Source organism: Leucoraja erinacea, chromosome 12 (genome assembly GCF_028641065.1).
Source record: "Leucoraja erinacea ecotype New England chromosome 12, Leri_hhj_1, whole genome shotgun sequence".
NCBI lineage: Eukaryota > Metazoa > Chordata > Chondrichthyes > Rajiformes > Rajidae > Leucoraja > Leucoraja erinaceus.
Window position 1 is genome coordinate 6660233 of NC_073388.1, and position 16865 is coordinate 6677097.

The 16865-nt window shown below is 46.8% G+C and overlaps 1 protein-coding gene across 1 annotated transcript in view; it reads left to right on the top strand.

Moving 5' to 3' along the window:
* The window catches only part of LOC129702032 (actin-binding protein WASF3-like), a 52375-nt gene that overhangs the window by 21371 nt on the left and 14139 nt on the right, over positions 1-16865 (top strand). The window contains exons 2-5 of the mRNA XM_055643537.1: positions 4204-4362; positions 9832-9966; positions 13691-13844; positions 14897-15014. Coding sequence (XP_055499512.1) covers positions 4230-4362; positions 9832-9966; positions 13691-13844; positions 14897-15014 — 540 coding nt within the window. The 5' untranslated portion in view covers positions 4204-4229. The remainder of the gene's footprint in view (positions 1-4203; positions 4363-9831; positions 9967-13690; positions 13845-14896; positions 15015-16865) is intronic.

The window sequence follows — 16865 nt, forward strand, 5'->3', positions numbered from 1 at the left end:
TGTGTCTACCTTCGGTGTAAACCAGCATCTGCAGTTTAAGAGTCAGGAGTCAAGGGTGTTTTATTGGCATATGTCCCGGATGAAATTCTTACTTGCTGCAGCACAACAGAATATGTTAATATGTAAACATCGTACATAACGGGGGAAGAGAAAAAAAAAGTTCAATAAAAACAAATATTGTGCAATAATAATATAGTCTTTTGCAGTTCGGAGCTCAGAGTTTATTTGTTGTCGTGTTGGATAGCCTGGTGGCTGTAGGGAAGAGGCTGTTCCTGAACCTGGACGTTACAGTCTTCAGGCTCCTGTACCTTCTTCCTGATAGCAGTGGTGAGATGAGAGTGTGGCCAGGATGGTGTGCAGGGCTGGATTAACCATTAAGCAATAATAAGCACGTGCTTAGGGCATTAAGGGAAGAGAGGCACCACAGAAATGGTAAATGGTTTACGGCACAAAAAAAATCACTTTAAACTTGCTAAAATAATATTCAAAGTGGTTTATATGATTTTATATGTGTTACGTAAGATTAATTTTGAGATCTGATCAAAGACTTTGCAATTAAAAAAAGTAGAAAACTTTTCAAATATAAATAAAGTGGAAGTATACAAAAATAAACATTATTTTCCATCTTACTGTTAGTTTTGTTTCATTTCGAAAAAATATATATATATTTTATGGTTTATTCCTGTTTATATTTTGAATTGCATATATATGGGGGCACCAAAATCTTTTAAGTGCTTAGGGCCTCTATGGGTCTTAATCCGGCCCTGATGGTGTGGGTCTTTGATGATTTTGGCTGCCTTTTTGAGCCAGCGTCTACGATAGATCCCTTCGACGGTGGGGATGTCAGAGCCGCTGATGGACTGGGCAGTGGTCACAACCTTTTTGCAGTCTTTTCCACTCCTGGACGTTCAAGTTGCTGAACCAGGCCACGATGCAACCAGTCAAAATGCTCTCTACCGTGCACCTGTAGAGGTTTCGGAGAATCCTCTTCGACATGCCGAATCTCCGTAATCTTCTTAGGAAGTAGAGCCGCTGATTTATAATTGCATCGGTGTGCTGGTTCCTTCGTCCACAAGGTGTTGTGTGTTTGTGGTTGCAGCTGTTTGAGCCTCTAATTGTATCTTGCATCGTTGCATTTGCAGTTCTGTGCATTGTCCTAGGAGACTGGCTGGTGCACAGTGTACACGCACGGACCATCAATGTCCTCAGTCTAAAATCGTTAGCAACATTCAATATGCAGAGGTCTCTGAGGAATATTTTGATATTTTTAAATCACATCTATTTTAGTTCGGAGATACAGCGTCCCTTCGGCCCACCATGTCCGGCAAGGCCCATCGATCAACCGCTCATGCTGCATCATAGAAACAAAGAAAATAGGTGTAGGAGTAGGCCATTCGGCCCCTCGAGCCAGCACCGCCATTCACTATAATCATATCTGACTCAAGTTCCTTGTTATCCCACTATCTCATCAACTCCCTACACACTAGGGGCCCATTCACAGAGACCGATTAACCTGCAAACCTTGTGTGCAAGAAGACACTGTAGATGCTGGTTTACACTGAGGACAGACACATTTGTTCTATGTACCTTTTCATACCTCTAGTTTCCCTCTCCCCTGACTCTCAGTCCGAACAAGGGTCTCGACCCGAAAAGTCACCTGTCCTTTTTCTCCAGAGATGCTGCCTGACTCGCTGAGTTGCTACAACATTATGTTTCCCGTCCACCTACAAACCAACATTTCTTTGGAATGTGGGAGGAAACCGGAGCTCCTGGAAAAAAAACCCAGGCGGTCACAGGGAGAATCTGTTCGATGACGTTGAGCTTGGCGGTGGGAAGGCCTTCAACATTTAGCTGCAGTTGCACTAAACCTCGACAGTTGGCGGCATTTAACGGTGCCGCCTGGCCTGGGGAGGCATGGCTTTTAGCGGCCTGCAGACGCGGTAAAGACATTGGTTTCACTTTGTGGCCTGTAAGCTACTCGTGGAGGAAGCCGCGTAGAGGCTGTCTTTGTCTCCTCCACCGCCCCGAAAGCAGTGGACAACCCTCAACCGCTTGAGGACAGGCATCGGACGCTATGGAGTAGCCGATGAAGAGGTGGGGCCTCGTGGACAGCGAGCGCCTCCTGTGAGTGTGGGGACCCAACACAGACAGTGGAGACACATCGTCACCAGTTGCCCCAAACACCGGCCACTGAATGGTGAACGAGGTCTAATTGACCTGGACGATGACGCGTTGGCCTGGCTCGCCTCAACGGAGCTGCAGGTCTAAAAGACATACGACAGAAGAAGAAGGAAAGGAGAATGCACAAACTCCACACAGTGTGTCAGGATCGAACCTGGGTCTCTGGTGATGTTAGGCAGCAGCTTTACCACTGCACCACCGTGCCACCCTTTGATTGCAAGGAGAGACTTGGATCACAAACCCAATTAAACACACAGAGCTGCAAGGAACTGCAGATGCTGGTTTGCAAAAAAAGACGCAAAATGCTGGATTAACTGCGTATCAGGCAGCATCTCTGGAGAACATAGGCATGTGACGTTTTGGGCTGGTACCCTTCTTCAGACCCTGACACCCTTCATCCATGTTTTCCACAATGCTGCCTGATCTGCTGAGTTACTCCAGCACTTTGTGTTCACAAGTTGTTTAAGACTTGACTGTCTAATTTAATTAATACATTTTAGTTTATAGACATTAATAATTTTGTAATATTTTTGTAATAACAAAAATTTGGAAAACCTGCCTTTTCTCTTTATAGATGTGTCTGCATACTTTACCATCACAAACAAAAAAGCACTGGTTTTGATAATGTAATTGGAATAGTAAATACTTCAATCTTACTGAAGAGTCTCAACCCAAAACGTCAGCTGGCCATGTTCTCCAGAGATGCTGCCTGGCCCGCTGAGTCACTCCAGCACTTTGTATCTTTTTTTTTTTTGTAAACCAGCATCTGCAGTTCCTTGCTTCCCCCTCTTCTGTCATCATTTATTTGATGATTGTTGGTCTATCACGATCTAGATGTTTTGTCGTGGGTCTGGTAGTCCCATGGTTTTTAAGTACAAGTGCAAGTTCAAATCTCAACCTGTGACATTATGAATCATCGAATGTTTAACAACACATGGGGAAATGTGACCACTACCATCTGGTGATGCACCATAACTACGTCTGATATCTTGGGGTATTGTTTGAGCTGTCTTCTTGCAGGTTGACAATGACTTTAATTTATTTGGCTTATTTAGTTTAGTTTATTGTCACATGTACCAAGGTAAAAGGGTTTCGGCCCGAAACGTCGCCTATTTTCTTCGCTCCATAGATGCTGCTGCACCCGCTGAGTTTCTCCAGCAATTTTTTGTGTACCTTCGATCGTCCAGCATCTGCAGTTCCTTCTTGAACATAGAATGAATAGCTTTTTTGTTGCCTGCTATCCAGTCGGCTGAAAGACAACACACAATTCCAATCCACAGTGTACAGACGCAGGATAAAGGGGATGATGTTCAGTGCAAGGTAACTTCCGATTAAAGATAGTCCCAGGGTCTCCAATGAGGTAGATGGGAGGTCAGGACTGCTCTCTCTCGAGGTGATGATAGGGTGGTTCAGTTGCCTGATAACAGCTGGGAAGAAACTATTCCTGAATCGGGAGGTGTGCGTTTTTACACTTCTGTACCTATTGCTTAAATGGGAGAATAATAATAATAATAATAATAATAATATATTTTATTGTCATTTGAAATCAACGAGATTGGTTATGCAGCTTCCATCCGATGTCATAACTTAAATAACTAAAATTTAGATACCCAGAGAAACACGATTTATTAAAAAAACAGTAAAACAGTCAAACAGTCTAAAGTGCAAATAGGTCTGTGCCGGGTCGATATACGACGTGACCATCCGAGGGGGACAGTTCATGAGGATGGAGGGCACTCAGCAGGGCCGGTTCAGAGCAGCTATAGCTCTGGGGATGAAGCTGCTCCTGAGTGTGGAGGTGCGGGCGTAGAAGGCCTTGTAACGTCTGTCGGAAGTTCGAACTATTACAAGGGTGTGAGGAGTCTTTGCAAAGTGCTGACAGCCTTCCTGAGGCACCGTGTGTAGTAGATGCCCTCCAAGGCTGGTGGTTGTGGAGGCGGGAGAAGACTCATTGAACTGATTATAATTAACTTTGCGCGACGTTTATCTGTGTTTCTTATTTTTTATTTTATACCTTTGCAGGGAATTGATGCCAATTTGAATGAAAGATGCCTCTCATTAAGAGGATCATTGAACCAAGGCATCTGTGTCGTGGGGCCTTGCCAGAAGGTGTCACCAGTGAGTTGGAATGTGTGACAAACAGCACATTGGCTGCCATTATAAAGCAGCTTGGCAGTCTCAGTAAGTAGTCATTAGTGCGTGTTTAACCTGTCTTCTATGGTAGGCTTGACGTGATAATTGCCACCGTTGTTATAATTTCATGAAAAAGTCCTTTCAAACGTCTAGCATTCATAAAAAGGACCGGTAGGAGTGAGTGGGTTGGCAGCGTTTTACTCCAAAGAAAACGACCCATTTCCTGATCGATCCTCCTCCTAGGAAGTGAGGAAGGGTCCCGACCCGAGACGTCACCAATCCGTGGTCTCCAGAGACGCTGAAACAATAGACAATAGGTGGAGGAGTAGGCCATTCGGCCCAGCACCGCCATTCAATGTGATCATGGCTGATCATCCACAATCAGTACCCCCCGCCTTTCCCCTGCCTTCTATAACCCATATCTCCCTGCCCTCCGAACAAATATTTTTTTTAGTCCCACCTGCCTGCCTCGTCTACCCTCCATTCCCTTCTCATCATTGCCTATCCAATTTATTTTTAAATGATCCATGAACCTGCCTCCACCACTTCCACTGGGAGCTCTCCACACCACCCTGCTGAAGTTTCCCCCTCACCCCTAAACTTTCCCCACATCCCCTGACTCCGCTACTCCCAACTCTCTCTTGTGTCCACCAAATGAGGCAGACAATTCCACAGACTTACTCTCGTCCTCGTCTCCGTTCTAAATGGCTTACACCTTATTCTTAAACTGTGGCCCCTGGTTCTGGACTCCCCCAACATCGGGAAGATGTTTCCTGCCTCTAGTGTGTCCAAACCCTTAATAATCTTATATGTTTCAATAAGATTCCCTCTCATCCTTCTAAACTTCAGAGTATGCAAGCCCAGCCGCTCCATTCTCTCAGCATATGACTGAGAGTCCCGCCATCCCGGGAATTAACCTTGTAAACCTACGCTGCACTCCTTCAATAGCAAGGGCGTCCTTCCTCAAATTAGGGGAATGTAACATTGAGTTACTCTAGCACCTTGTGTCTTTCTATAGAAGAGTACAGCACAAGTACAGGCCCTTCAGCCCACCATGTCTGTGCTAAACATAGTGCCCAGCTGAACTGATCTCATCTGCTGGTACATGATCCATATCTGTTTAGCAAAGAACTGCAGATGCTGGTTTGAATCAAAGGTAGACGTAAAATGCTAGAGTAACTCAGCGGGACAGGCTGCATCTCTGGAGCAAAGGGATGGGTGACGTTTCGGGTCTGAAGAAGCGCCTCGACCCGAAACGTCACCCATTCCTTCTCTCCAGCGACGCTGCCTGTCCCGCTGAGTTATATGATCCGTATCCCTCCATTCCATGGGCCAATCTAAAAACCTCTTCAATGCTACAATTGTATCTGCCTCCAGCACCAGCCCTGGCAACACGTTCCAGGCACCCACCACCCTCTGCGTTAAAAAAACAAACTTGCCCCGCTCATCTCCATGAGGCTTTCCCCCCTCTCACCTTGGTAGTAGCTATCCCTTCTCAAGTTGGACATTTCCACCCTGGGGAAAATGGTTCTGACTGTCATTATCTCCATGTTGTTCAAGAAGGAACTGCAGATGCTGGGAAGATCGAAGGTACACAAAATTGCTGGAGAAACTCAGCGGGTGCAGCAGCATCTATGGAGCGAAGGAAATAGGCGACGTTTCGGGACGAAACGTCGCCTATTTCCTTCGCTCCATAGATGCTGCTGCACCCGCTGAGTTTCTCCAGCAATTTTGTGTCATTATCTCCATCTCTGGCGATCCCCTGGAGTTGAGTTTGTTGTCTGTCTGCCTGGTGGGTCCGTGCTGGAGGTGGTTGAAGAGGCTGATCTTGGAGCCACAGGTTCCGCAGGCCGTGTGGACACACATTGGTGACGTCTTTTAACGTGGGGAGGCTGGTACCACATGGTCCTTGACAGAGATAGACCCAGGTCCAATAGCATGGACACCACTACTGTTGGGAGTCTCTCTACCTTCTCAGCAGTGGTGGTGCTCCACCTAACCCCTCCCCCCCTGGCTGTCTCACCGTTGAGGTCTTCTTCTTCACCTGCCCCGCTACGTCAGGTCCAACCATTAAACATGTTCACCTTGAGGAACTCTGCCAGATCTTTGATCCAGCTTAGCTTTACGTGTTAAGATCAACACCAAAGTCAATAGTCAATAGTCTCAGCAGGTCATTTGGACCCCTGGTGGTCCAAACGAAATATGTTTTCTGCAGGGTACAGACACTTCTTCAGACCCCAGACACTATAATTACATTTTGCATAAACATCCATCACATAGCTGTGAGGAAGGCCGAAAAAACCCGAGATCTCGCCTGTCCACTCTTACCATATGTAACCAGTCAAAGTCAAAGCCCCAACCTGGCGATGGCTCATTGTCCCGCGGCCATTAATACAGTTGCCGGGTGGTTTTGGTCGCACACCGGAGGTCTTGGTGTTGGAGCCTTGCGGTGTGCGCTCGCAGAGTCCCGCGGCCATTCCAGCCGCGCGGGGAGTGCAGTGTTAGGTAGGCCCCGCTCCAGGAGCTCTTCAATGAAGAAAGACGGGGATAGACTTGGTTTATCGCTCTTAGGAGCCCCGAAAAGCGGTCTCCCTCCAGGGGATCTTATAGCTCCCTTGCCGCCGTCCTTAAGGGCAGTGCACCTGCCTTAGATGCAGCAGCAGCAGATTGTTCCCGAGCAGGGGAAGCAGCTAGGAGCAAGGGGCAGCAGCTTAAGGCTCCACCCGCTCCGGTCTCGGCCAGCTCCTTTAAAGCGACGGTGAGTCGGCACCAGAGTCCCCGGCTTCTTTTGGAGGCCACAGAGAGTTGCGGAATCAACGACAACTGAGACCCGACTGCCAAGGTCGGGTCTCCAGTTGAGGCCAGGTTCATTGGCTATATTAAGAGGGAGTTAGATGTGGCCCCCCTAAATGCTGGAGTAGCTCAGGGGGATAGGCAGTATCTGTGGACACAAGGTATGGTTGACGTTTTGGGTCGAGACCCTTCTTCAGACCATTTACTATTTACTTTGCTTCGGTCTGAGGAAGTGTCCCGACCCAACCCGAGATGTCGCCTGTCCATTCCCTCCACAGATGCTGCCTGACCCGCTGAGTTTCCCCACTATGTGCTTCGCTCAAGACTCCAGCACCCGCAGTTTAGTTTCGTTTAGTTTTAGTTTAGAGATCCAGCGCCGAAACAAGGCCTTCGGCCCACCGAGTCGGCATCGACCTACAATCCCCGCACATGGGCATTATGCTACTTATGCCCCTGTCCCACTTAGGAAACCTGAACGGAAACCTCTGGAGACTTTGTGCCCCACCCAAGGTTTCCGTGCGGTTCCCGGAGGTTTTTGTCAGTCTCCCTACCTGCTTCCACTACCTGCAACCTCCGGGAACCGCACGGAAACCGTGGGTGGGGCGCAGAGTCTCCAGAGGTTTCCGTTCAGGTTTCCTAAGTGGGACAGGGGCATACTACACACACTAGGAACAATTTACAATATTTGTAACTGAAGCCAATTAAGCTACAAACCTGTGCGTCTTTGGAGTGTGGGAGGAAACCGGAACACCCGGAGAAAACCCACGCAGGTCACGGGGAGAACGTACAAACTCCGCACAGACAGCACCTGTAGTCAGGATCGAACCCGGGTCCCAGGCACTGTGAGGCAGCAACTCTTCCGCTGCGCCACCGTGCCGCCCTGCAGTTCCCCGCATCTTCCACTTGCTTCACTCTCCGACCGTGTGTGTTTCTCCCAGCTTGTTGATCTGTGCAGCATCATGAGAATTTATTTGTTAAAATTTAAACTCTCGACCCAGCAAGCAATTAACCTTGGCGATGTAATCATAGCATCAGGATGCACCACCATCCCAGTCGCAATGGTTAGATTGAAATCCAACGTTAATTAGATTAATTACTTGGATTTGACTTTTAATATTTGTTGTCGTCAGTAATCCACGTGATTAAAGCAAACTTATGATTTTTCTCACCTTCACTTTCCTTCTGAGTTTGGGTTGAAATTAAATGCCTGGTAAATGATTTGCCTCATTAAACCAAAAAATGTTCAAAATGGACCTAGCTGGACAGTCTGAAGAAGGGTCTCAACCCATCCATTCTCTCCAGAGATGTTGCCTGACCCGCTGCGTTACTCCAGCATTTTGTGTCTCAGGACAGGTAGCAAAGAGTAGGAATTAACGGGTCCTTTTCAGAATGGCAGGCAGTGGCTGGTGGAGTGCCGCAAGGCTCGGTGCTGGGACCCCAGTTATTTACAATATATAATAACGATTCAGACGAAGGAGTTAAATGTGACATCTCCAAGTTTGCGGATGACAAAAAGCTGGGTGGGAGTGTGAACTGCGATGAGGATGCAATGAGGCTGCAGGGTGACTTGGATAGGTTGGGTGAGTGGGCAGATGCATGGCAGATGCAGTATAATGTGGATAAATGTGAGGCTATCCACTTTGGTGGAATGAACTGGAAGGCAGATTATTATCTGAAAGGTGTCAGACTAGGAAAAGGGGAGGTGCAACGAGACCTGGGTGTGCTTGTACATCAGTCACTGAAAGCAAGCATGCAGGTACAGCAGGCAGTGAAGAAAGCTAATGGTGTGTTGACCTTCATTGCAAGATGATTTTAGTTTAGGAGCAAGGAGGTCCTACTGCAGTTGTACTGCTGGTGAGACCGCACCTGGAGTATTGTGTGCAATTTTGGTCTCCTGATTTGAGGAAGGACATTATTGCTATTGAGGAAGTGCAGCGTGGGTTTACCAGGTTAATTCCCGGGATGGTGGGACTGACATGATGAAAGAATGAGTCGACTGGGCTTGTATTCACTGGAATTTAGAAGGATGAGGGGGAATCTTATAGATACATATAACATTCTTACAGGATTGGACAGACTAGATGCAGGAAATATGTTCCTGATGTTGGGGGAGTCCAGAACCAGGGGTCACAGTTTAAGAATAAGGGGTTGGCCATTTGGGACTGAGATGAGGGAAAACGTTTTCAACCAGAGAGTTGTGAATCTGTGGAATTCTCTGCCACAGAAGGCAGTGGAGGCCAATTCACTGGATGTTTTCAAGAGAGAGTTAGATTTAGCTCTTAGGGCTAATGGAATCAAGGGATATGGGGGGAAAAGCGTGAATGGGTACTGATTGGGGATGATCAGCCATGATTATATTGAATGGCGGTGCTGGCTCGAAGGACCGAATGGCCTACTCCTGCACCTATTTTTCTATGTTTCGTGTGTTTCTATGTAAACCAGCATCTGCAGTTCCTTCCAACTCATTCCAGTACTTTGTGTTTTACTTGAACTGGGAAAAAAAATAAACTGTGTAGGAAGGAACAGCGGATGTTGGTTGAAACTGACGAGAGACACAAAGTGCTGGAGTAACTCAACGGGATGGATAAAAGTCTGAAGAAGGGTCTCGACCCGAAACGTCACCCATTCCTTCTCTCCAGAGTGGCTGCCTGTCCCACTGAGTTACCCCAGCATTTTGTGTGTATCTGTGGTCCTAATGGAACTGTTTACTCTTCATTCTCGCAGGTAAACATGCAGAAGATATATTCGGAGAGCTTTTCAATGAAGCTAACAATTTCTGCCTGCGAGTTAATTGCCTCCAGGAGAGAATTGATTGCCTGGCAATTAAAGTCACCCAACTGGACTCTACCGTGGAAGAAGGTGAGTGAACAAGACACCCGGGCTGTGGTTTGCAAAGATCCTATAACGGAGCAAGATAGACCACTCCTGCTAAATGCAATGGGCTGACGTGTAGTACGCAACGGAGCGGAATGTGGGCCTTTTTTTCATCCATTTCAGTAACCCGACCCGACCCGACTCGCAGTGTAATCAACGTTACGGGGGAACTGTTTGTGTTAATAAATTATAATTCTGAAAATGAGGAGAAGATTTTTACCAAAGTATTTTTATTTTTACGAGGATGTTTCCGTAACCGGTTCCCGTCTCCGCACTAGTATCTTTGCTCCGCTACGGGATCTTTGGTGCCGAGACGGAAGCCGGTTAAGGAAATGGGGCCGAAAGTTACCCACGAATCTGCCCATGACCGTACATCGTCTTTTTCGTTGGATGGACTATCTTGCTCGCTGTACGGTCTTTGGTGGGGTGGGTGGAGACAGGTTTGTTCCGACTCAGAACAGGCTGAATGATTGTTACATACGGTACGATAGAACTTTATTTATCCCAGGAGGGAAATTGGTCTGCTAACCGTCATAAAGACACAAGATACGTGAAACGTGAAATCAAAGTGATGAGTGGAAAGGATTGGGGATGTTCAAAGATTGGGGATGTTGGTGTGGGGGATGTGGGGGGGAGGAAGTCAGTCTCAGTCTACCCCATGACACAAGCGAGGAGGAGTTGCACAGCTTGGTAGCCAGAGGGTAGAAGGATCTCCTGTGGCGTTCTATACATTGCATTGTGCTGCAATGTCATATAATTGTGTAATATCATCAGCGACTCTGCCGTTATGCCACATGCTGAGTTGCTCTTGTGTCTGTCTTGTGCAGTTCCTTCCCACACACAGAGCAGCCCTTGGTCAACAATGTTCGTGCGCAACATGATTCCTGATCTCATTCGCCCGTACATGATCCACATCCCTCTATTCCCTGCACTTCCATGTGCCTATGTAAACACCATAGTATCTGCCTCCACCACCACCCCTGACAATGTTCAACCTCTTGATGCCTCTGCAGATCCCAGGGATAATTGGGTCAACGTATGATGAGCATTTGACGCCACTGGGCTTGTCACTGGCTGGAGTTTAGAAGGATGAGGAGGGGGGGGCATCATTGAAACTTACCGAATAGTGAAAGGACTGGATAGAGTGGATGTGGAGAGGATGTTTCCACTAGTGGGGGAGTCGAGGACCAGAGGCATCCTCAGAATAAAAGGACGTACCTTTACAAAGGAGATGTGGAGGAATTTCATTAGTCAGAAGGAGGTGAATCTGTGGATGCATTGCACAAAAGGCTGTCAGTGGATATTATCCAGGGATAGAAAGTATGAATGTGTGGAAAGGGATGATTGCATTTGACGTTCCCATTTGAACTGGGCTTGTCACTGGCTGGAGTTTAGAAGGATGAGGAGAAGGGGCATCATTGAAACTTACCGAATAGTGAAAGGACTGGATATAGTGGATGTGGAGAGGATGTTTCCACTAGTGGGGGAGTCGAGGACCAGAGGCATCCTCAGAATAAAAGGACGTACCTTTACAAAGGAGATGGGGAGGAATTTCATTAGTCAGAAGGAGGTGAATCTGTGAAATGCATTGCCACAAAAGGCTGTGGAGGCCAAGTCAGTGGATATTATCAAGGCGGAGGAGATTGCTAGATTCTTGATTAGTATGTGTGTCAGGGGTTATGGGGAGAGGACAGGATAATGGGGTTGAGAGGGAGAGATTGATCATCCATGATTGAATGGCGGGGTAGACTCGATGGACCGAATGGCCGAATTCTGTTCCTAGAACTTGTGAACGTGTGATTGCTGCATTGTGTTCCATGGCCAAGGATGAGTCTTGGATGTCAGACTGTGGGGAGGGATGGGCTTTCATCTTAGGTTGCTGAATTTCAAAGCAGTCCTGAAGATAGACACAAAAGGCTGGAGTAATAATGCTCCCGTCCCACTTAGGAAACCTGAACGGAAACCTCTGGAGACTTTGCGCCCCACCCAAGGTTTCCGAGCGGTTCCCGGAGGTTGCAGGTGGTTGCCGGAGGTTGCAGGTAGTGGAAGCAGGTAGGGAGACTGACAAAAACCTCTGGGAACCGCACGGAAACCTTGGTCAGGTCAGGCAGCATCTCCGGAGAGAAGGAATGGGTGACGTTTCGTGTTATTGGTTAATTGGCTTCTGTAAATTGTCCCTAGGGTGTAGGATGGGCCTACTGTGCGGGTGATCGCTGGTCGGCGCGGACAGGCAGGACTGAAGACCCCGTTTCCGCGCTGTATCTCTAAAGTCTGAAGCCCAAAGCCTGCAACATAGGCTGGTGGGAAATGGGGAAATTAGGCCTGGGACGTGTATTAGTCTTGAGCAGGAGGGCGATTCCTCAGAGGAGGTGGAAGAGTTTGTCATTATCTTAGTCAAAAAAAACAAATCACGTTCTCTCATCGTATTTTATTGGAGGCGAGGACAAAGGATGGTGGAGTATTGTGGCCCTGTAATTGAAATGACCATTGATCGGAAATGGTTTGTAAAGGTCCTCCAATACTTTGAAAGATAATGTCAGAGGATAGACAAGTGGTTAATTGGTGTCAATAAACAGACAGACCATATTGACTATTTTGATGTTAAGCCTTCCTAAAAGATTTTAAAGGGTGGAATGAAAATTAAAAGTGGAGATAAGATTATTCTATGGATGGAGTAGAAATGTAAGGGTTTTGGAAATAAAGGCTTTACTGCTTTATAACTAACATTAACAATATAAAATTCTTGACTCTTGGATTGAGGCAGTGCAGCGTAGGTTCACGAGGTTAATCCCTGGGATGGCGGGACTGTCATATGGGGAAAGATTAGAAAGACTGGGCTTGCATTCACTGGAATCAAAGGGCCACGACACCGTAGGCAACAGCTCACGACAATACGCCGCCGCGTCACCGCGCCACCGTGTGGCCACCGCCTATTTTCCGGCAGGCGCTGAAAAAGTTGCCTAAGTGGGACAGGCCCTTAAGGATGGTTCATTGAGGTAGATGGTAGCTCAGGACTACTCTCTAGTTGGTGAGAGGACGGTTCAGTTGCCTGATAACAGCTGGGAAGAAACTGTCCTTGAATCTTGAATTTAGGAGATTTACTAGAATGTTGCCTGGGTTTCAGCAACTAAGTTACAGAGAAAGGTTGAACAAGTTAGGGCTTTATTCTTTGGAGCGCAGAAGGTTAAGGGGGGACTTGATAGAGGTCTTTAAAATGATGAGAGGGGGATAGACAGAGTTGACGTGGAAAAGCTTTTCCCACTGAGAGTAGGGAAGATTCAAACAAGGGGACATGACTTGAGAATTAAGGGACTGAAGTTTAGGGGTAACATGAGGGGGAACTTCTTTACTCAGAGAGCGGTGGCTGTGTGGAATGAGCTTCCGGTGAAGGTGGTGGAGGCAGGTTCGTTTTTATCATTTAAAAATAAATTGGATAGTTATATGGATGGGAAGGGAATGGAGGGTTATGGTCTGAGCGCAGGTATATGGGACTAGGGGAGATTATGTGTTCGGCACGGACTAGAAGGGTCGAGATGGCCTGTTTCCGTGGAGTAATTGTTATATGGTTATATGGTAATCTGGAAGCGTGCTTTTTCAATCTAAACTTCACAAAACTAAACCAAAAGTGTAAGCGTGTGAATAAATGTGAAATTATTGTCTGGGTAACCGCCTATTTAAAATTTTTTTTTAATTTTTATTTTTTATATAGTTTCCCTACAGGATATCAACATGAGGAAAGCATTTAAAAGTTCGACCACACAGAACCAGCAGGTGGTCTCGCGGACAACCATCCCTAACCCAGTGTTGGAAATGTTTGAGAAATGCGACAAGCCCCCGCCTCTCAACATTCTGACGCCTTACAGGTAACGTTTATTTGTGGACACTTGGCTCACATCTAGGTTTGGGCTCATTTGTGCCAAGGGCTGTGTTTTGCATATCGTACAATCAGATGAGATAATACTAGGGCAACACAGTGGAGTTGCTGCCTCACAGCGCCAAGGACCCGGGTTCGATCCTGACCACGGGTGCTGTCTGTGCGGAGTTTGTACGTTCTCCCCGTGGCGTACAAGTATTGCGTACAGTTTTGGTCTCCTAATCTGAGGAAGGACATTCTTGCCATAGAGGGGAGTACAGAGAAGGTTCACCAGACTGACTCCTGGGATGGCAGGACTTTCATATGAAGAAAGACTGGATAGACTCGGCTTGTACTCGCTAGAATTTAGAAGATTGAGGGAGGATCTTATAGAAACTTACAAAATTCTTAAGGGGTTGGACAGGCTAGATGCAGGAAGATTGTTCCCGATGTTGGGGAAGTCCAGGACAAAGGGTCACAGTTTAAGGATAAGGGGGAAGTCTTTTAGGACCGAGATGAGAATTTTTTTTTTCACACAGAGAGTGGTGAATCTGTGGAATTCTCTGCCACAGAAATCAGTTGAGGCCAGTTCATTGGCTATATTTAAGAGGGAGTTAGATGTGGCCCTTGTGGCTAAAGGGATTGATATAGTTTGATATAATTTAATTGCCACACAACCAAGGTCGGTGGAATTTGGGTTGCCAGGGGGTATGGAGAGAAGGCAGGTACAGGATACTGAGTTGGATGATCAGCCATGATCATATTGAATGGCGGTGCAGGCTCGAAGGGCTGAATGGCCTACTCCTGCACCTATTTTCTATTTTCTATGTGACCAGGAACAAACTCCGTACAGACAGCACCCGTGGTCGGGATCGAACCCGGGTCCCTGGCGCTGTGAGGCAGCAACTCTACCGCTGCGCCATTGTGCCACTGCACTTCTGTGCTGTCGGTTGTGTCTGGCAAGGTTGTGTGCAGCACTAGTGCGATGGGGAATGTGGCGCTGGGGGCAGGCAATGGTTCTCCGTTGTAAGAGCACACGTCCTCTTGACTTTCACGCTGCAGGGATGACAGGAAAGACGGGCTGAAGTTTTACACCGACTCCTCCTACTTCTTCAATTTGTGGAAAGAGAAGATGCTGCAGGCCACGGAGGATAAAAGGAAGGAAAAACGAAGGCAAAAGGTATTGAACGTTGATTAATTATAAGTAAGAATAAAACATCACGATACATTATTCCACTCACACTGGTGGTGAGCTGCCGCTTGCAATGGACCAGATTTCAAGTCCCAAACTAATTTAAGTTAATTCAGTTGGACACATCGTAATGGACCAATGTCGCAAGAATACCCCTGACTCTCAGCCTGAAGCAGGGCCTTGACCCAAAACGCCACCTATTCCTTCTCTCCAGAGATGCTGCTTGACCCGCTGAATTATGTGGATGATCAGCCATGATCACATTGAATGGCGGTGCTGGCTCGAAGGGCCAAATGTCCTACTCCTGCACCTATTGTCTATTACAGGGGTGGGGAACCTGCGGCCTTCTAGGCCATTAAGTGCGGCCTTTTCAATGAATCTGCATTGGGCATTGAATAAAGCACAAGGCATTGGGGGTTCAGCATTGATGTGGATAGAGAACTGGCTGGCAAACAGGAAGCAAAGAGTAGGAGTAAACGGGTCCTTTTCACAATGGCAGGCAGTGACTAGTGGGGTACCCCAAGGCTCAGTACTGGGACCCCAGCTATTTACAATATATATTAATGATCTGGATGAGAGAATTGAAGGCAATATCTCCAAGTTTGCGGATGACACTAAGCTGGGGGGCAGTGTTAGCTGTGAGGAGGATGCTAGGAGACTGCAGGGTGACTTGGATATGCTGGGTGAGTGGGCAAATGTTTGGCAGATGCAGTATAATGTGGATAAATGTGAGGTTATCCATTTTGGTGGCAAAAACAGGAAAGCAGACTATTATCTAAATGGTGGCCGATTGGGAAAGGGGGAGATGCAGCGAGACCTGGGTGTCATGGTACACCAGTCATTGAAGGTAGGCATGCAGGTGCAGCAGGCAGTAAAGAAAGCGAATGGTATGTTAGCTTTCATTGCAAAAGGATTTGAGTATAGGAGCAGAGAGGTTCTACTGCAGTTGTACAGGGTCTTGGTGAGACCACACCTGGAGTATTGCGTACAGTTTTGGTCTCCAAATCTGAGGAAGGACATTATTGCCATAGAGGGAGTGCAGAGACGGTTCACCAGACTGATTCCTGGGATGTCAGGACTGTCTTATGAAGAAAGACTGGATAGACTTGGTTTATACTCTCTAGAATTTAGAAGATTGAGAGGGGATCTTATAGAAACTTACAAAATTCTTAAGGGGTTGGACAGGCTAGATGCAGGAAGATTGTTCCCGATGTTAGGGAAGTCCAGGACAAGGGGTCACAGCTTAAGGATAAGGGGGAAATCCTTTAAAACCGAGATGAGAAGAACTTTTTTCACGCAGAGAGTGGTGAATCTCTGGAACTCTCTGCCACAGAGGGTAGTTGAGGCCAGTTCATTGGCTATATTTAAGAGGGAGTTAGATGTGGCCCTTGTGGCTAAGGGGATCAGGGGGTATGGAGAGAAAGCAGGTACGGGATACTGAGTTGGATGATCAGCCATGATCATATTGAATGGCGGTGCAGGCTCTAAGGGCCGAATGGCCTACTCCTGCACCTAATTTCTATGTTTCTATGTTTCTATGTTAATCAAAAATTTGTAGAACAAATCCTTTTATTTTTATTAATATGTTTTTGTTCATCTTTAATTATTTTTATTTTTCATCTTAAAATGAACGTATTTAAAATACCAAAGAGTAAAAGAAGATTCAACAAAATAATCCTCCCCGATTGACGGCGACAATTTAAACATGAGTAAGTCATGAGGGCTAATTTAACAAAATAATGTACATTTTGAAGTCTATCTAATTGAAGTTTCTTGGATGAGGCCTTGTTAGATTACAGCTAACTTAATGCGGCCTTCCAACATGAAAAGGTTCCCCAC